The sequence below is a fragment of the Schistocerca piceifrons genome, chromosome 4 (assembly GCF_021461385.2).
Source record: "Schistocerca piceifrons isolate TAMUIC-IGC-003096 chromosome 4, iqSchPice1.1, whole genome shotgun sequence".
NCBI classification, from domain to species: domain Eukaryota; kingdom Metazoa; phylum Arthropoda; class Insecta; order Orthoptera; family Acrididae; genus Schistocerca; species Schistocerca piceifrons.
In genome coordinates, this window is record NC_060141.1 from 99,497,532 (window position 1) to 99,518,740 (window position 21,209).

At 42.4% G+C, this 21,209-nt stretch overlaps 1 protein-coding gene across 3 annotated transcripts in view; it reads left to right on the forward strand.

Moving 5' to 3' along the window:
• Positions 1-21,209, forward strand: part of LOC124796301 (prostatic spermine-binding protein-like) — a 31,530-nt gene that overhangs the window by 101 nt on the left and 10,220 nt on the right. For 2 of the 3 annotated variants that reach the window (XM_047260422.1, XM_047260423.1), the window contains exons 2-6: positions 7,836-7,897; positions 9,715-9,762; positions 12,082-12,144; positions 13,560-13,607; positions 16,682-16,732. In XM_047260422.1, the coding sequence (XP_047116378.1) occupies positions 7,836-7,897; positions 9,715-9,762; positions 12,082-12,144; positions 13,560-13,607; positions 16,682-16,732 (272 nt within the window). The remainder of the gene's footprint in view (positions 1-7,835; positions 7,898-9,714; positions 9,763-12,081; positions 12,145-13,559; positions 13,608-16,681; positions 16,733-21,209) is intronic. The other variant, XM_047260424.1, reaches the window with a different exon arrangement.

The window sequence follows — 21,209 nt, forward strand, 5'->3', positions numbered from 1 at the left end:
TGCAGGGCGAAGGTTGCATTGTACATCGTGTCAGTATTATCGATTTTCTTTCTTGTTCCATTCGCGTACTGAGACGGGGAAAAATGACTATCTGCATGCATCTGTACGTGCCATCATCTCTCTTATTCTCATGGTGGCAGCTTGATGGTGCCAAATTCTTCTTCGAATACGCGTTCTCTAAATTGACTCGAAGGATTCCTATTTAATTTCTCCGAGCATTTGTAACACTTCAGCGACCTCTTAAGGGCCTAGCAGCGCATCTTTAATTTCGATCGATGAAAAACCGGGACAATAGAAATGATCACACAAGAGCAGCCTGCATGATTTTCTTTACAGGTGCATTGCGTTTCCCCAGAACCTTTGGAACAAATCTAAGTTTACCATTCTTTTTCCCTAATACTGATTTTACGTGATTTGATAGCCCCTCTTAGTACTACCCCTGAATACTTGTACTGCGATGTGAAGTGTTTAAGATGTTCACTATTAATCACCTAATCCAACAGTAGTTGATTCCTTCTCTTGGTTACAGACATTATCTAAAATTAACCCACATTTAATGGGAGCTGTCATTCATTACACCGAGTGAAAATTTTGGCCAATTTTTTCTGCAACTCCTTAGGATCGTACAACAGCTTCGTCAGCCAACAATCTTACAGGCCTAGTGCTCCTGGTCCCATTTCATAAATCATGTAAGTATAGTGAAAACAGTAGAGATTCTATTCTACATCTGCATCTGTTCTGTTAAGGCGAGTGCCGTCGAGTACTTTGTGTGTCCGTGTCATTTCCTGCTTTTCCTTTTCCAGTCGCGTATAGTTCGCGAAAAGGATTGCTCGCAACCGTCTATGTGGGTTCGAATCATTCTAATTTTATCTTGATGGTCTTTTCGCGAGATAGGAGGAAGCAATATATTGGTCGGCTCTTATAGAAAAATACGCTCACGGAACTTGAACACTAGACCGTACTGTACGCAGAACGCCTCTCTTGCACGTCTGCCACGTAGATTATGAACATCTCTGTGATGCTTTCGCGCACACTAAATGAAACTGCAATTAAACATGTTGCTCTTAGGAACCTTTGATTAAACATGCTGCTCTTCTTTGGATATCTGTTTCCTCTGCCAGTCCCATCTGGCACTGATCCTTTACTGACAAGCAATATTCAAGTATTGGCCGAAAGGGTGTTTTATGAGATATTTCATTTGTTGATGGACTACATTTCCTGAGGTCTCTTCTACTGAATCTCTGTCTGGCATCTGCCTCACTCGTGATTAATTTTATGCAGCCATCCCATTTCAGATCGCTCCGTAAGCATAGTCCAAGACTTTTTTATGGAAGTAACTGCTTCCAGTCATTGTCCTACAATTGTGTGATCATACAATAAAGCTTGTTTCTGTCTAAGTTATCGCAATACGTGCCACTTGTTGAGGGCCAGTTTCCACTCCCTGCAGCAAGAGTCGACTCTCTGCAGGTGTTCCAGCACTTCGCTACAATTTTCTAGCGTCGCGATTTCTCTGTACACAACAGCAACATCTGCGACAAGCGTCATGGGACGTCCTTGGAACAGACGTGATGTTAATTTCGTTTCCATGGAACATTCGCCGTCCATGGGAACTTATTCGACTTGTTGTTGTTGTGGTCTTCAGTCCTGAGACTGGTTTGATGCAGCTCTCCATGCCACTCTATCCTGTGCAAGCTTTTTCATCTCCCAGTACCTACTGCAACCTACATCCTTCTGAATCTGCTTAGTGTATTCATCTCTTGGTCTCCCTCTACGACTTTTACCTTCCGCGCTGCCCTCCAATGCTAAATTTGTGATTCCTTGATGCCTCAAAACATGTCCTACCAACCGATCCCTTCTTCTAGTCAAGTTGTGCCACAAACTTCTCTTCTCCCCAATCCTATCCAATACCTCCTCATTAGTTACGTGATCTACCCACCTTATCTTCAGCATTCTTCTGTAGCACCACATTTCGAAAGCTTCTATTCTCTTCTTGTCCAAACTAGTTATTGTCCATGTTTCACTTCCATACATGGCTACACTCCATACAAATACTTTCAGGAACGACTTCCTGACACTTAAATCTATACTCGATGTTAACAAATTTCTCTTCTTCAGAAACGATTTCCTTGCCATTGCCAGTCTACATTTTATATCCTCTCTACTTCGACCATCATCAGTTATTTTACTCCCTAAATAGCAAAACTCCTGTACTACTTTAAGTGTCTCATTTCCTAATCTAATTCCCTCAGCATCACCCGATTTAATTTGACTACATTCCATTATCCTCGTTTTGCTTTTGTTGATGTTCATCTTATATCCTCCTTTCAAGACACTGTCCATTCCGTTCAACAGCTCTTCCAAGTCCTTTGCTGTCTCTGACAGAATTACAATGTCATCGGCGAACCTCAAAGTTTTTACTTCTTCTCCATGAATTTTAATACCTACTCCGAATTTTTCTTTTGTTTCCTTTACTGCTTGTTCAATATACAGATTGAATAACATCGGGGAGAGGCTACAACCCTGTCTCACTCCTTTCCCAACCACTGCTTCCCTTTCATGCCCCTCGACTCTTATAACTGCCATCTGGTTGCTGTACAAATTGTAAACAGCCTTTCGCTCCCTGTATTTTACCCCTGCCACCTTCAGAATTTGAAAGAGAGTATTCCAGTCAACATTGTCAAAAGCTTTCTCTAAGTCTACAAATGCTAGAAACGTAGGTTTGCCTTTTCTTAATCTTTCTTCTAAGATAAGTCGTAAGGTTAGTATTGCCTCACGTGTTCCAACATTTCTACGGAATCCAAACTGATCTTCCCCGAGGTCCGCTTCTACCAGTTTTTCCATTCGTCTGTAAAGAATTCGCGTTAGTATTTTGCAGCTGTGACTTATTAAACTGATAGTTCGATAATTTTCACATCTGTCAACACCTGCTTTCTTTGGGATTGGTATTATTATATTCTTCTTGAAGTCTGAGGGTATTTCGCCTGTCTCATACATCTTGCTCACCAGATGGTAGAGTTTTGACATGACTGGCTCTCCCAAAGCCATCAGTAGTTCTAATGGAATGTTGTCTACTCCCGGGGCCTTGTTTCGACTCAGGTCTTTCAGTGCTCTGTCAAACTCTTCACGCAGTATCTTATCTCCCATTTCATCTTCATCTACATCCTCTTCCATTTCCATAATATTGTCCTCAAGTACATTGCCCTTGAATAAACCCTCTATATACTCCTTCCATCTTTCTGCTTTCCCTTCTTTGCTTAGAACTGGGTTGCCATCTGAGCTCTTGATATTCATACAAGTGGTTCTCTTCTCTCCAAAGGTCTCTTTAATTTTCCTGTAGGCAGTATCTGTCTTACCCCTAGTGAGACAAGCCTCTACATCCTTACATTTGTCCTCTAGCCATCCCTGCTTAGCCATTTTGCACTTCCTGTCGATCTCATTTTTGAGACGTTTGTATTCCTTTTTGCCTGCTTCATTTACAGCATTTTTATATTTTCTCCTTTCATCAATTAAATTCAATATTTCTTCTGTTACCCAAGGATTTCTATTAGCCCTCGTCTTTATATCTACTTGATCGTCTGCTTCCTTCACTACTTCATCCCTCAAAGCTACCCATTCTTCTTCTACTGTATTTCTTTCCCCCATTCCTATCAATTGTTCCTTTATGCTCTCCCTGAAACTCGCTACAACCTCTGGTTCCTTCAGTTTATCCAGGTCCCATCTCCTTAAATTCCCACCTTTTTGCAGTTTCTTCAGTTTCAATCTGCAGTTCATAACCAATAGATTGTGGTCAGAATCCACATCTGCCCCTGGAAATGTCTTACAATTTAAAACATGGTTCCTTAATCTCTGTCTTACCATTATATAATCTATCTGATACCTTTTAGTATCTCCAGGATTCTTCCAGGTATACAACCTTCTTTTATGATTCTTGAACCAAGTGTTAGTTATGATTAAGTTATGTTCTGTGCAAAATTCTACAAGGCGGCTTCCTCTTTCATTTCTTCCCCCCAATCCGTATTCACCTACTATGTTTCCTTCTCTCCCTTTTCCTACTGACGAATTCCAGTCACCCATGACTATTAAATTTTCGTCTCCCTTCACTACCTGAATAATTTCTTTTATCTCGTCATACATTTCATCTATTTCTTCATCATCTGCAGAGCTAGTTGGCATATAAACTTGTACTAATGTAGTAGGCATGGACTTTGTGTCTATCTTGGCCACAATAATGCGTTCACTATGCTGTTTGTAGTAGCTAACCCGCACTCTTATTTTTTTATTCATTATTAAACCTACTCCTGCATTACCCCTATTTGATTTTGTATTTATAACCCTGTAATCACCAGACCAAAAGTCTTGTTCCTCCCGCCACCGAACTTCACTAATTCCCACTATATCTAACTTTAACCTATCCATTTCCATTTTTAAATTTTCTAACCTACCTGCCCGATTAAGGGATCTGACATTCCACGCTCCGATCCGTAGAACACCAGTTTTCTTTCTCCTGATAACGACGTCCTCCTGAGTAGTCCCCCCCCGGAGATCTGAATGGGGGACTATTTTACCTCCGGAATATTTTACCCAAGAGGGTGTTAGTTAAATGTCCCTCGAGCCAATCAGATATTTGAGAAGATATTCCTCGTGATCGTGTCTTAATTAGTAGTCGACAATATGGTACAATGTCGAGCGTCCTTCGAAAATCTAGGAAAATGGAATCTGCTCGCTCAACTGCATTTATTATTTCCGCGGAGACGTGAATGAACAAGCGTGTTGGTCTGCCACTAGTGGTTTTCCCTGAAACCGTGCTGATTCTATGGGACAAGCTTATTTGCCTCCAGGAAAGACATAATGTTTGAGTTTAGGATTCAGGAGCGCAGATGGATGTAAGTGATACTGGTCTGTAATTCTGCACATCTGATTTCCCTATACGGAGGCTCATTTCATGTCTCGGCTTCTGCGTTTTGTTTCCATACACAGCTATGTTAGCTCCACCACTCATTCGGTCTCTATAAACCACTGCTTCCACCGATACAAACTGTTTACGCTGTACTAAAACTGTAACAGTAACCTATAACTTAGACAGCAAACTGCAGCTGTGTTAGAGGCCTAGGTTAGTGCGCCACGAGGTTATCATGGGATTTACGGGGCGAACCACAGCTCCATCCATAACATTTCTCAGGCTGTTCAGGGACGTTTTCTTAGTATTATGGTACAGGCAACCAATGGCCTCCGGTACTCGTTGCAAAACAGCTACATTTTGACGTGGTTTCTTCCCCCCATGTGTCTTAGAATATGTACTGCACCGAATATAACTGAAGAAAGTGCAAATGTCGAAGGTATGCGCTATGTGTCATGCTTAGAAATAAACTTGTCCCATTCACTCACGGCACTTGCTGCTGAAAATATTAATGTCGACTCCACTCCTCGCCTTCTAGCTTACATTTGGTACAGCTCGGTTCTGTCTAGGGTTTATTTTCGCAGCAGTGTTAGTTGTACGTTAACAGTTATATACAGTGCTATCGATAGATTTGCTGATGAAGATTTGGCCTACAGCACCTCACGTATACCTTCAACGAATCCACGCCGGCCGCTGTGACCGAGCGGTTTTAGGCGCTTCAGTCCGGAACCGCGCTGCTGCTACGGTCGCAGGTTCGAATCCTGCCTGGGGCATGGCTGTGTGTGATGTCCTTACGTTAGTTAGGTTTAAGTAGTTCTAAGTTCTAGGGGACTGATGACCTCAGATGTTAAGTCCCATAGTGCTCAGAGCCATTTGAACCATTTTGAACGAATCCGCTGGAAGAAAGCTAAGCTTAACTGTTCCCACAGCAGCAGCTACTGCTTCAAAGTACTTTATCGTTTAGGGATTGTTGCATTACTCTGTGTTGGGTTGTACGTTTTGATGATAACAGATTATATACTTTTTCACTTTTGTGAAGATATATACACAGAACCAAGGTTAACTGCGGTAACAAGCAGAATAAACAATATTTACATCATTATTCTGCAACGAGCCACCAGAGACCATGGTCCCTTGCACCAAAATACCTGAAAATATCCTTGAACAAACTCAGAAATTTTGTCAGCGGAGTTCGGGTTCACCCTGTGCAATGGAATTGTGCGCTAATCCTTCAGGGCACCCTATCCAGTTGACACGGTTCATTAACACGACTTTCCAAGGAATCATCTCTTGATTTCCCCTTATGAATGTCACTGAATGGTTTTTTATGTGATTCAGAATGGCAACTAGTTCTCAGAGAAGTGCCGAGTTGTATACTTCATAAAACCTAAAATCGTAGCATTCTTCGACTGTAAGATTAATGACTCATAATTAGAGACGGTCATGTGAAACACATGTGTGGGAGGGAACAACATGTAGGACTTGAATTAGAATGAGTTCATAAGCTCCTTAATCGGTAAAGCAGGCTGCGATTTATGTGTAGGTTGGTGGAAAATTGCAGTTAGTTCACAAAAGACTGAAACCTCTTGTACGACCTGTTACCTGATCACTGTTCACGTTTATCAGACCATAACAGATAGGAATAACAGTGAACATATCGTACACGAAGAAGAATGATGGGAATGGTCAGAGGATTCTTCTCTTGGCGACAGCTTAAAACAGAAATGTTGAGAAATTTTTGTTGGAAAACATCTGAAAAAAGACAATCACACATCTCGGTACAACCTTGGTAAAAAACTTGAAGAAACCTCTTTCAAGTGAGGAAGGTTGAATTTTAAGCAGCGAGGACACTTTAATCTTCGGAGGCGACAGATGACCTTGACATCTAAATAAACTCTAGAATTTGTCCTCTTCATAGCATTTTAGATTGTTTCAACAAGTAGCCGGTTTAGATTATAAAGGTATCAGTTCTTTAAAAAAAGTGTAACTTTAATTATGGTCACGCTGCATGTAGACTACTAGCTTTTTACACGCGGTTTCGTTCGGGTTCAAACGGCTCTGAGCACTATGGGACTTAACATCGGAGGTCATCAGTCCACTAGAACTTAGAACTACTTAAACTTAATTAACATAAGGACATCACACACAGCCATGCCCCAGGCAGGATTCGAACCTCCGACCGTAGGGTTCGCGCGGTTCCAGACTGAAGCGCCTAGAACCGCTCGGCCACAACGACCGGCTATCAGTTCTTTAAAAAAAATGTGACTTGAGTGGAAGACACAGGCGCATCTGAAATCATTATTGCTGGAGAATACCTTTCACGTCTCTGTTGGGTGATGATAAAAGGTACCAAACTATCACTAGTAAGTGAAAAATATATAAAATCACATATATGATGATTATGAGGAACAATTTAAAACTGCACCAGAAAGGATAAGTGCATTTCGCTGAAAGCTACCAAGTTTTTATTTATTTTTTTTTTCAATTTTTATACATTTATTTATCATTTGTATTGGTTGTCGGTGCGTGCCCATACTGCCGTCTCGGTAGTGGAAAGGCGACACGACAGTGTGCTTCGACATTCAGAATATTCATTAAGGTCAAACGGTACTCTGGTACGAACTTACATTGGTTTAGATTTCTCATATAACGCCATGCAGGCGATTTTCGTGTCGCTTATATGGGATAGGAAGATAAGGAGAACAGACCACCAGACCTCGAGTGGAGAAAATGTACGACCCGGCCGGGAATCGACCCAGGCACCTTGATGATGGTGCTTGAGACGTACTCGGTTCCTCTATTGCTTGGGAACGGCCTACGAATGTCAGGACAAATCCCTCTACGAGGTCCCATAAGCACACAGAACTGTTCGCCAGAAATTGACACACCATATACAGAGTAAGCAGTTTCATCGCACCACGTGTGTATTTGTCTACAGGTGGCGATCGGCGTCGCGGCGGTTTGCTTACTGGCGACAGCTGCTCCCGCCGAGGAAACAAGGTCAGTCTATGTTCTGCTCACTTTCAGTCAGACGATGACGCAAGACAGAAGCTAGGCATATAAAACAGAAGCAAGTTATGAGTCATCGTAAGATTTGTTGCCTGCAGATTATGGAAGAATAGACACATATTTTATAGATAATAGCCAACCGAGACAGTACAATGGCTCCCCTAGAGACATGACAGTCTAGTGGGGGTGGATACGATTGAGATTACGCTTGCCACAGCCTATGGATTGTTCCCAGAGAGAGAAATTTGCAAATTATAACAATTACGAATATTCTCTTTAATATAAAAAAGAAAAACACTTCCTAGTGTTCTGTAAAATTATGTTTATCCGTTCACGAGCCGGCTTTTGGCTTCTCAGGCACCTTCAGGTGACAACTGAATGTAGCAAACACAGTGCGACTTATACAGATATTATTTTTACAAAAGATACAAAAATATTAGAGTGTTTACATAGGAAAGTATTACAAAATGTTCAAATGTGTGTGAATTCCTAAGGGACCAAACTGCTGAGGTCATCGGTCCCTAGACTTACACAGTACTTACACCCATGCCCGAGAGAGGACTCGAACCTCAGGCAGGAGGGGCCGCGCAATCAGTGACTTGGCGCCACTATACGCGTGGCCACTCCACGCGGCAAAGTATTACAGTAATTACATCAACTAAAAAGGGGGTAAACAATGTTTCGCTGGAGATACATTTAACAAATGAGGAGAAATAAGATGCATTTACAGTTTGAATCTAATATTTGATGATCATTTAATACCAGGCTGGCAGTCTGCGTCATGTGTTCCTCGATTTCCAGTATTTTCAGTAGGGTCATCTTTCTACTGTTCTTGACAGAATGGTTTCTACGTCATATGAATGGTTTTCTGCTAAAATATGATGAGCAAAGGTCCTTATTAATAGCCAGCTTCTCTCACGTTCACGTAGCCCAATTACCACAGCTCTGAACTTTGGTGATCATCTTTTATTAGAAAACCATTCATATGATGTAGAATGTGAAGTTTTACATTATGTCAAGAAAAGTAGAAAGGCGACCTTCTGGAAACACAGGAAATCAACAAAAACATGACAGAGAAAGTCAGCCTAGTATTAACTGGACATACTCAGTTTCCATTTCCCCTGTGTTAAATTAAGGTTTCGTTACAGTTCAAAATGTTCAAATGTGTGTGAAATATTATGGGACTTAACTGCTAAGGTCATCAGTCCCTAACCTTACACACTACTTAACCTAAATTATCCTAAGAACAAACACACACACCCATGCCCAAGGGAGGACTCGAACCTCCGCCGAGACCAGCCGCACAGTCCATGACTGCTGCGCCCCAGACCGCTCGGCTAATCCCGCGCGGCCGTTACAGTACTGTATTCAAACTGTGAATTAATCTTATTCCTCATCATCTGTTAAATGTATCTGCACGAAAATCAATTTTAGTTAATGTAACTATTGTAGTGCTTTCCTATGTAAGCACTCTGTCATTTTTGTATCTTTTGTACAAATAATATCTGTTTAAGTCGCACTTCATCTTTATCTGTGTTTGTGACAGTCAGGTGTCACCCGAAGATGCCTGAGAAGCCGAAAGCCAGTTTACTGTCTCTCCTTATGGTCCTCAAATCTTAGTTTCTGATACCTGATGATGCTAGTAGCCGAAACGACGTAATAAATGGAGAAAATTTTAATAGCTTTCGAGACGATTTTATTCACAAACTTTCCATCTCATTTGTGCTGTTGATACCGACCTGTATTGGCTGCTTTGTTTACGTGCACTGTCGGCCTATGACGTGACAACCCCTCGTGTCGTGTTGCAGGCCGGCCGAGGCGAGTGGCCCAGAGCTGACCGCAGCGGCACCGCCACAGTAAGTATGCACTCACTCTCTCATTTTACTTACCTTGTGTCAGTCAAAATTCTTCCTACTTATTTCCTGCTACCCTCCACCTCACTATGACTTCTACTAAAAGTGAAATCATCTACTTCTCGCCCTATTATCAATGCAACGCAACGAAAGCACATCTTTGCTTCCGCCCGCACGTCTTACACGTTTGCGAAGCATGCGTTCCTGCTGTGCGACGTCACTGACCGCGCTCTTCGTGGAAAAACAGTTAATCGGCGCACCCGGATCAACACACTGCATTGCTGTATTTGTGAACATGGTTATTAATAAACGCCGCTAGCCTTGCTTTAATCCACGAGATAAGGTTAAATAAAGTCCCTGCGCAGTAGCAATCCGATCGCCCTCTGATAAATCCAAGGTCAAACCGCTAATTCTAACACACTATACATGTAACTTTCTCTGCTACAACTCGAACTGGCTCTCTGTAACTTTCTAGGCAACCTCAGCAAAAAGAAACAGTCTTGTGGATAATAGTACAACGATATGGTGATCGAAGGGTCATTCGAAAATCAAACATTAATTTCATCGAAAATAAAAAAAAAATTACTGTCATTCGATTGGGACATAAAGTCGCAGAATGTGCCTGCGATTATTTAGTGAATACTGTAAACGCCTTTTTCACCGCTTTTTGGTCTCTGACGACAGACCACTTTCGGTTAAAACTTTTTTATTCGCGCATTTCGGGGAACGCCCGTAACCAGAATATCAGGTAAAAGAACTTAATACAAAGTACCACGTAAAAAAAAATTTCTATCGTAACTAAATACCAATGTTAAGATAGAAATCATTTGACACTACTCTTTCTATTACGTTCTTTTTATCTGTTCTGATGAAGGGCTGCGCTCGAAACGTGTGAATAAATAAAATTGTAACAATAAGTGGGCTATTGTTATTAGCGGCAAAAAGGCTGTGGTATAGTCACGTTCAGTATTCACTTTAATAAGCTTGATCATGTTCGTTTCATCGAGTAGGACTTATTATTTTTTACTATCAGTTGTTAGCTCCATGATCTGACACAAACTGTCACCGAGCAATGACAGAGCTTGACCTAATTCAGTACGTACTGGACCTCTAGAGTCACAATCCGCCTTCGTAGAACAACGGAACGTAGTGACGTCAGTTGAAAGACACTTGCATTTGAGAGGATGGCGGTTCATGTCTCTGTCCGAAAAGTCAGGTTTAGATTTCCCGTGCTTGCCCTAAGTCGCTTGAGACAAATGCTGAGATAGTTTCCTAAAGAAGGACGCGGTCGATTTTTTTCTCTGTGCTTACGTAATTTTAGTCTGCTTTCTGTTTCTAAAGATACCGCCGCTGAGTGAGCCCGAAACGGCATTATCTTCCATTCTTCCTCACGTGAAACTAAAAGCCCTTGCGCTAAAATGATCAAGTATAATTTCGTGTCTTGGTACATCTATAAAAAGACTCACTAGACCTGTCTTCACTCTAGGAGAGATCGCGAACGAGTTGCAGACTTTGCCAGTTCAGAGCAAGACCCGAAAATTCTCTTCCCGTCACAGCTATGATCCGTGGAACATGCATGTAACTAACTGTCTTCATTTTTCCCAGGATATCAAACATCTCATTGCAGCTTTCGTTGACGCAGACTCTGTCTTTACTCTTGACTGTCGTGAAAGTATCCTGTTTTTCTATGCTCTTCTTTCCACTTCTGCACACTTTTGCGTCTCACAAATATCATTCTAATTGCGAATCACTATAATAACATGAGCGGTAAACGCTGTAGCTAAAAACATATTTCTCACTTATTTTATACACTGAGAAACATTGTCATATGAGAAACGTATTGCTATTCTGTTACCTTGCGTGTATAAGTTGTAATGTACGTATCTGCAATAGCGCAATTTGCATCACTCGCATGCACGCTGCTCATTTGAAGTGTGAGCTATTCTTCTGGCGAGGAAACTTCATATGTGACCTGTTTTTCTCGACACCGAAGGGAACCTTCTCCGAATGCTCATCGGTGAAGTTTAATCTGTAAGCTTCTGGAAATTATGTTCACATTTTTCAGCTACGGTATACCAGCATAAGCTAAGTGCTGACGTAAGCTCTACTGCAGCAGAAACTGCAAACATCTCGCAAATACTAATATTCCTGAAAATACAACTGAATTGCAGATCGCAGAGTGTGCCATACAAATCTATTGATACAACCAAACTATCTGTCTTTTTCTACGCAACGCACTGAAAAAGGTTTCTGTTGTAATACGGAATAAATGTGCATACTTTCAGGCGTTTGTGGTCTAAATGAAGTAAATGTTTCTTTCAGGACCGCGGGCAAGACACAGGAAAGCGACGAGTCGAAAGAAAGCGACGAGGACAAGAAGACGAGGTAAGATCTTTCAGAGTCTCGTAGCTTTCTGTAGGTTATCTGATGGCGCCACACTGTGGAAGTGAAAGCAGCACAGAAAGAATACTGCACTATGTTATGAGTCTAGAGACTGTACTGTACACTCAGACCGTTCGACGATTATGAGCAGAGAGCAACTAGTACTTCGCTACTGGTTAATACATCCAGTAGTTGCGTATTCCATTAACGAACATTACGTTCAAGTGCATCTGGTACTTGGCTACTGATCAATACATCCCGTATTTACGTATTTCATTAACGGACATTACACTCAGACGTATACAAATGACACTTCGTTAAAGAAAAGTTCAAAATGGAAACAGTCATCATCATAGAGATTATCGATAGCAAGAACAGCAGCAACAGTAGGAGGGGCAGCAGTCTTTTGACTTCCACAAACCACTGCTGGATAAAAACCTCTACATTTCTTTCGCTATAAACATCCCTGTTGCTTGTACATGTTCTATAATGCCATTCACAACTTTCTATTATTTATTCGTCTCGGTCTATTATCATCTTCTGCAGCACAGAAACAACTTAGGTGGTAAATCCTATCGTCAGATGAACTTGTGGAACATTCTCCACGAACAATATCCGTATCTCTTAACAACGCGTGCATGCCTCATTACATATGCGACATGCCTGTTCAGCAACGCTTTTGTGGCTGGTTTGTCGCACATGCCACCACAGTGTTGGGATATCTGTCATGTATGCTTGTCACAGAACAGGTTTACACGGGGCGCGCTACGGAGAGCTTCCTTGATGGCAGAGAAACGTCAATACCGGTTCACATTCAATGCGTAGGCGGGGATTACCAGTGACCACCTCGCGGGAGCAGTCATTCTTCCACAAAACTTCACAGACGACACATATCTGCACTTCCTGTTGATGATCCTGCATTCCCTTCTGGAAGAAGTGCCTTTGGTTGTGCGAAGTGTAATGTGGATACTACACGATGGAGCCCCAGCTCACTGCCCTGTTGATTGCGAAGCTAAAACAATCGTACAGACAAGAACATTCACACATGCCGGCGTCCTCATGAGTGCTTTCAGTCACTGAAACCTGCACTGTCAAAGACCTTTTATCCCTACCTTCAAATGGGTGTTCCTCCCTTAGGGACAGATTTCCTTTCTTGCTCTGAATCCTCTCACGAATCCTATTCTACAGTCTGTCATTTAGGAAAATCATCCTTTATTGACGCGCTATCAAGCTAACTTTACATTTAAATACCGCGGTTTCACTACTTATAGGACCAGAAAAAACTTAACTAGAAAATATTGCCGTTAACAGTCTCATTTTTCTTTTTATGACAGTAGAAAGTATACTGTCAGATATGGAAAAGTAGTGCATCAGATTCTTCCTCGGCCTCAGACTGAAGTAGTGTTGCTTATTTGCAGGAGAGCAGCTGACGACGATGGTGACGATGACGATGACAGGAGAAAGAGGTGAGTGGGTGAAAGCCGCCCTGCATCTGCTTCTTAATCTATTCTCTGCAAAACACTGATAAGCACACAGGGGCTGCAGCTATTTACTGTGCCATATGTTAAAATTTCTTCCATTCCCGCTCAAATGTTGAACAGGAAGGAGTAACTGCTACTTGTGTGTTCCTTCACTATTTCTTGGGGGAATTGATGCTTTACAAGCTGTTACAGGCGAAGCGTCATTTTCTGTTCACACAACACTTCGACACCTTCCCTAGTTGTCTTCCTCAGGTGTCGAGTGTAGGTTTTGTGGCTCGCAGGTATATAGTTTAAGGGCGGGTAGGACGACAAACAGGCCGACTTGGAGCAGGAGAGGCATCACAGGACATTTTAATTTCCAGTGTCTATAATTTTACAAATAAATTCATAAAACTTTGTCAGCAACACCAGGAAGGATTCAGGATTCACACTCATTGCAGTGGAAGTTCGAAAACATAACAAAATAATTTTTTTTTTACGTGTGAAATTTCATCATTTTTTTCACTTACTAATGGCTGCATTTGTTGCTATACGTACACTTTTCTTCATAAGTTAGAGAGATTCTTCGATGAATTTTGCATAGCATACATACCATACTCACAGGTGTATGAAACTCTAGAATTTATTTAATTTATGAAAAATGAATGAACTGTTATATTTTAAACTTCATGTTTAGAAGAAACACAAATTTTATAGTTAATTACCTCAATTTTTACCACAGTTTTTAATAGATTTGGAAAATTCTAGAGTTTCATACACCCTTAAGAATGGTTTGTATGCTGTGCAAAATTCATCGAAGAATCTCTCTTACTTATGAAGAAAAGTGTACCTATAGCAACAAATACTGCCATTACTAAGTGAAAAAAATGATGAAATTTCACGTGTAAAAAAATCATTTCGTTATGTTTTCTTACTTCCACTCGTATGAGTGTGAATTCTGAATCCTTCCTAGCCATGCTGACAAAGTTTTATGAATTTATTTGTAAATGTATAGACAGTGGAAATTAAAATGTCCTGTGGTGCCTCTCCTGCTCCAAGTCGGCCCGTTTGACGTCCTACCCCCCCTTAAAGTCTGGTTGGACGAATTCTACGCTCGACGTCTGACGAAGACAACTGGAGAAATCGTCAACATATCGTGTAAAGATGAAAATGATAACTCGGCTTCAAATGCAGGAACATTTGAACCATCTGCTTATCGTGTCTGTAGGAGTTGTTATTGGTATAATTTTATGTATACAGTGCCTGCGGGAACAAGAAGTCAGGCTAAAGGATATCCGTAGATATAAACATGAATGTCGCGGTTATGTATTTTTCGCGATGGTTCGCGTAATATTAGGATGTTTATTTCGAAATCAGCTATCAGCCTTATGAGCGAAATTTCCTGGCAGATTAAAACGGTGTGCCGGACAATTAGTCGGACTCGAGACTTTTGCCTTTGCCGACCAGTATTCTACCGACTTTTATCACCCCTTTCAGTTTTTTCACTTTTGTTCGTTACATTTGGTATGGGCGGAGATCAGATGACACCTGTTCAATTCATAGTTGCTTCCTTCCCACACCTCTTTCGTTATAGAGACCAGCAAGCCCTATGACCGAACACGCTACAGTGCCAGCGCCTACTGAACTACTCAAGCACGACTCATGAAGCGTCCCCACAGCTTTACTTCCACCAGTAACTCGTCTTACACCTTCCAAAGTTCATCTTTGAGAGTATTTGTCCTACCGTCCTTTTCGTACGTTCGACACGCAATGCTGATCACCAGTGTCGATTAGCTCTCAAAGAATCAGTCTGGCGTATCTGACAACCTTTTCCCGTTCCTCAGCCAGCTGCAGGGAGTGCATATACACTGCTTTGTGACATAAAACATAAATCTCTCTAGAAACGAACCCCAGACCTTCAGATTTATTATCTGACACCCAGCCACAGAGGCTAGAAGTTTAATATTGGAAACCTACGAGAAAGAAATTTTCTATGACTTTAAATGCCTGTTCTCTAAATTTTCTCAATATTGTTCCTCAAACAGACCGTTATCTTGAATTCCTGAGTCAGCTCCGCAACACTTGTATCAGTCAACGTGCAGATGCACAATATTATACGATGTAAACCAAGTGAGAATTCTCCTCCTGATATACACTGCTTGACATTGAAACTGGAAGACCAGGAAGAATAGCTAATGTTGCAGTGTGTACAGTGTTGTAGGAAGGATACATTATGAATATCTATATTGTTTCATGACGCCACGCCAGATTTCATCAACGCAGTAGCTCCAGAGCGGTGGTGATCCAGTCTCCCGGAAACAAAACTAGTAAGATCAAGGATTAATTCCCCGTTGACAGTGAAATCATTAGAGACGGAGTACGAGCTGAGTTGTTTCAAGGATGGGGAGAAATTGGCCATACCCTTTGAAAGAAACCATACCGGCATTTTCCTTGAGTGATTTAGGGAAATAACGGAAAACCTAAATGTGGATGCACGGACGTGGATTTGAACCGTCTCCCTCTCTAATCTTCGTCACCCCCCCTCGGTTCTCTCGGAAATATACCAGAAGATGTTTTCAGTGAGTGAGCGATCGGGAGTACCTCTTGGCTAGACCAGGAATCAAAAGCCATTGTTTCGAGGTAAGTCAGGCAGCATAGGTAATAAGCGACCTTGCGTTATCTTGCTGTAAGATAACTTCTCGGAGACATCAAACGTATGACTTAGCCACCGGCTTTAACACGTTAGAAGTGTAGCGGCTGCTGGCTGTGTGCTAAGCAATGTAGAGGTAGTCGTGTTCTGTACCCAGAGGTATCTGGTATTCTCGCCGCAGGTGCTGGACCCATATGTCGATAACGAATGCAGTCTGACAACGATCGTTCTCTTTAGAGTCAATAGCCCCCTCACCCCTCACCCCACCCTACTCACAGTCACACACTGATATGTCCATCTTTACGTCTGCCGTTAATACGATGATGTTTTCCATTTTTCGATAGTAGAAAATGTAATGTCAGACAGGGAGTAAGTAGTACATCACCTCCCTCCTCAGCCTCAATCTAAAGTATTGTTATTTTTTTTGCAGGAGAGCAGCGGGCGACGATGATGATGATGATGACGATGACAGGAGAAAGAGGTGAGTGGTTGAAAGTCGCCCTGCATCTGCTTCTTAATCTGTTCTCTGTAAATCACTGTTAAGCACGTATTGGATGGTGCTATTTACTGTATCGTATCTTAAGATTTCTTCCGCACCAGCTCACAGACTGAACGGGAATGAATAACTGCTTATTGTGTGTTCCTTCATGATTTCTCGGCGGAATTAATACTTTCCAAGCTTTTACACCTTCCCTAGTTGTCTCCCTCAGGTGTCGAGCGTAGATTTTGTGGCTCGCAGCGTGTATCGTTCAAAGTTCGGTGAATGAACTCTGCGCTTGAAATCCGACGAAGACGTCTGGGGAAGCCATAGACATATGGTGTAAAGATAATATTAGAACTCAATTTGAAATCCAGAAACAAGTAAACCAATTGCTTATTGTGTCTGTGCCGTTCATTATTGGTATAATTTTTTCCACCCATTGCCTACGAAAGCAGAAAGCACAGGCTAAAGGATATTCGTTGATGTAAACACGAATGGAGCATTTATGAATTTTTACTATAGTTTCGCATAATATTAAGTGTTTTATTCCAGTATCAACTATCACTTATCATTGACTGTTTTGCGAATTACCATCTTTATGAGTATTTTTCCTCCTGTTCTTTTCGTATATGGTTACCAATGCATCGATGTTGTCTTTTATTGGGAAATATTTTGAAGCTGTACTGTAACATACTCGTTTAATACAAAATATGTTGCGCCAGTTTGATCATAGGTGCTCACTGCCTCCGCCAGTAAGTAAATCTTTTAAATGTATATGATGGGGATGCCACGGGGTTATATGGACCGATGTCGCAGCTACTGCTGCAAGTTGCCTTCATCAAGATGATGTGTTAACGGAAACCCACACTTGCGACTTCCACGCTTCCATATTTGGTTGTCTCGGTGCGTTCGAAGTTAATAATGACACTACGAGACGCAGAGTACTCCTCAAGCCGATCCATACGACCTTGTATTGTACGAAGGTGTTTCATTGTTCGTATTATGGGCTTCTAGTGGTTATAGATGTGACTTCGGCAAAAATTTCGATGAACAACTAATTTCCGGAAACGTACCGTTTCGACATAAACTATGTTTGATGGTAGGATCACTTTTAAATCGCTTGTCTCATGCTATGCACACAAACTAAGATGGTGCCGTCGTCACTTCTTGTTGTAATTATGACATCAATTACGGTTTTCGTTCGACTACAAGAACGGCTGCGGGAATCCGGTTCGTTCGCAACTGGATGTGTTGACTGTGGTGCTCCATCAACGCCTCGCACTCTCGATTTCCTTTCCCGCCCATTGGCGTGTTTAGTACGGGTTTATAGGGCAGTATCGCTACGAGGACAGTCTCCTGAAAGAAATTATAGACCTAGAGGTTTTGAAGAAACTGGAAATTTTCCACAACAAATTCACAATAAAACATGAAATATATCTACAAATTGAGAAAGATTAAACACACAGGTTCAAATCCATGGCTTTTGTACCGCAGGTAAAAAGTCCTATCTCAAAGATAGCTCCTTTTTTTTTTTTTTTTTTTTTTTTTTTTACTCGCTTGTCTGTGGTAGAGCACTGCAACGACAGCGACTATTCTGTGGCACATAAAAGCGTCAAAATTCTGTCATTAACTTCATTATTTCGGGATTTGGTTGTGAAAGAGAAGAAAGAGTAGGTATTCGTTTGGCCAAGGGTTTAATTAACCGCAATGACTGTCTCAGACTGGACAAGCCATTAATCCGACCGTTTCTTTGATTAGCTCTCAAATAGTCGATCTGACCACTTTTTCCGTTTCTCAACCAGTAGCAAGAAGTGTATGTATACCGCTTTGCCACCTCACAAACAAATATCTTTGGGGTATAAAACCCTTGTCCACATGCACCATGGCGGGGCGCGGTCCTTAGAGTCAAAGTGGGCGGACGTGCTTGCTGTGGATCACTCGCTCGGGGGACCCGATGGCTAGTTTTGAACAACGCAATGCTTTTCTGGACATGGTCCGAACTTCGAAAAATGGTTCAAATGGCTCTGAGCACTATGACTCTTAACATCTGGGATCATCAGTCCCCTACTCAGCAATTACGGTCGGACCCACATTTTAGCGTGAACACCGAATCTTGGCACAACTGTGCATTTTTCACACTAGCAAATCGTTGCCACAAGTGACAGGTGAAAGGAAATGATAGAACTGACTAGGGACCCGAACCCCAGAGCTTTGAAATTCAGAGCCTGACACCCAGTCACCGAGGCCAGAAGTTAAATATAGGAAATATAAGAGAAAGTAAATTTCTATGACTGGGCGCAAATCTAAGCTGCAGCTACATAAATACTCCGCAAGCCATGGTACGGTACGTGGCGAAAGGTACGTTGTACCACTACTAGTCATTTCCCTTCCTGTTCCACTTGCAAATAGAACGAGGAAAAAAGAGCTGTCTACATGCCTACGTACGAGCCATAATGTCCCTTGTTTTATGCTCGTGGTCCTTCCACGAAATTTATTTTGACGCCACTAGGATCCTTCTGCAGTCAGGTTCACATTCCGGCTCTCTAAATTTTCTCAATAGCGTTCATGAAGAAGAGATTCGCCTTTCCGTCATTTGGGTTCCTTAAGCATCTCTGTAATCTTGTATCGGTCACAGACAACCAGCATTCAGTACCATTTATGAATCCTCTGTGCAGACTTCCCGTGTGGAATATAGGTAGCGTTTCTGCGGCTACACTGGAAAGCTAATTATCTGCATATCCAAGCGTGTAGTACACTTCACGCCCATTTGAGATTTGTTACGTGTCACTTTTATGATGTTGCAATTTCAATGGCCAGCAGTGAAGAAGGAAAGCGAATCTTGATAAAGGTTTTCGACATGTTCTACCGGTATATGTGGTGGAGTTCTTACCACGAAGAATGCTCCCACTACACTACTAGCCATTAAAATTGCTACACCACGAAGATGACGTGCTATAGACGCGAAATTTAATCGACAGGAAGAAGATGCTGTGATATGCAAATGATTAGCTTTTCAGAGCATTCACACAAGGTTGGCGCCGGTGGCGACACCTACAACGTGCTGACATGAGGAAAGTTTCCAACCGATTTCTCATACACAAACAGCAGTTGACCGACATTACCTGGTGAAATGTTGTGGTGCCTCGTGTAAGGAGGAGAAATGCGTACCATCACGTTTCCGACTTTGATAAAGGTCGGATTGTAGCCTATCGCGATTGCGGTTTATCGTTTCCGATATTGCTGCTCGCGTTGGTCGAAATCCAATGCCTGTTAGCAAAATATGGAATCGGTGGATTCAGGAGGGTAATACGGAACGCCGTGCTGGATCCCAACGGCCTCGTATCACTAGCAGTCGAGATGACAGGCATCTTATCCGCATGGCTGTAACGTGTAACGGATCGTGCAGCCACGTCTCGATTCCTGAGTCAACAGATTGGGAAGTTTGCAAGACAACAACCATCTGCACGAACAGTTCGACGACGTTCGCAGCAGCATGGACTATCAGCTCGAAGACCATGGCTGCGGTTTCCCTTGACGCTGCATCACAGACAGGAGCGCCTGCGATGGTGTACTCAACGACGAACCTGGGTGCACGGATGGCAGAACGTCATTTTTTCGGATGAATCCAGGTTCTGTTTACAGCATCATGATGCTCGCATCCGTGATTGGCCACATCGTGGTGAACGCACATTGGAAGCGTGTATTCGTCATCGTCATACTGGCATATCACCCGGCGTGATGGTATGGAGCGCTGTTTTTCAAAGTCACTTGTTCGCATTGACAGCACTTTGAACAGGGGACGTTACATTTCAGATGTTTTACGACCCGTGGCTCTACCCTTCATTCGATCCCTGCGAAACCCTACATTTCAGCAGGATAATGCACGACCGCATGTTGCAGGTCCTGTACGGGCCTTTCTGGATAGAGAAAATGTTCGACTGCTGCCCTGGCCAGCACATTCTCCAGATCTCTCACCAATTGAAAACGTCTGGTCAATGGTGGCCGAGCAACTGGCTCGTCACAATACGCCAGTCACTAGTCTTGATGAACTGTGGTATCGTGTTGAAGCTGCATGGGCAGTTGTACCGGTACACGCCATCCAAGCTCTGTTTGTAGCCGGCCGCGGTGGTCTCGCGGTTCTAGGCGCGCAGTCCGGAACCGTGCGACTGCTACGGTCGCAGGTTCGAATCCTGCTTCGGGCATGGATGTGTGTGATGTCCTTAGGTTAGTTAGGTTTAAGTAGTTCTAAGTTCTAGGGGACTGATAACCACAGCAGTTGAGTCCCATAGTGCTCAGAGCCATTTGAACCATTTGAACCAAGCTCTGTTTGACTCAATGCCCAGGCGTACCAAGGCCTGAGGTGGTTGTTCTGGGTACTGATTTCTCAGGATCCATGTACCCCAATTGCGTGGAAATGTAATCACATGTCAGTTCTAGTACAATATATTTGTCCAATGAATACCCGTTTATCATCTGC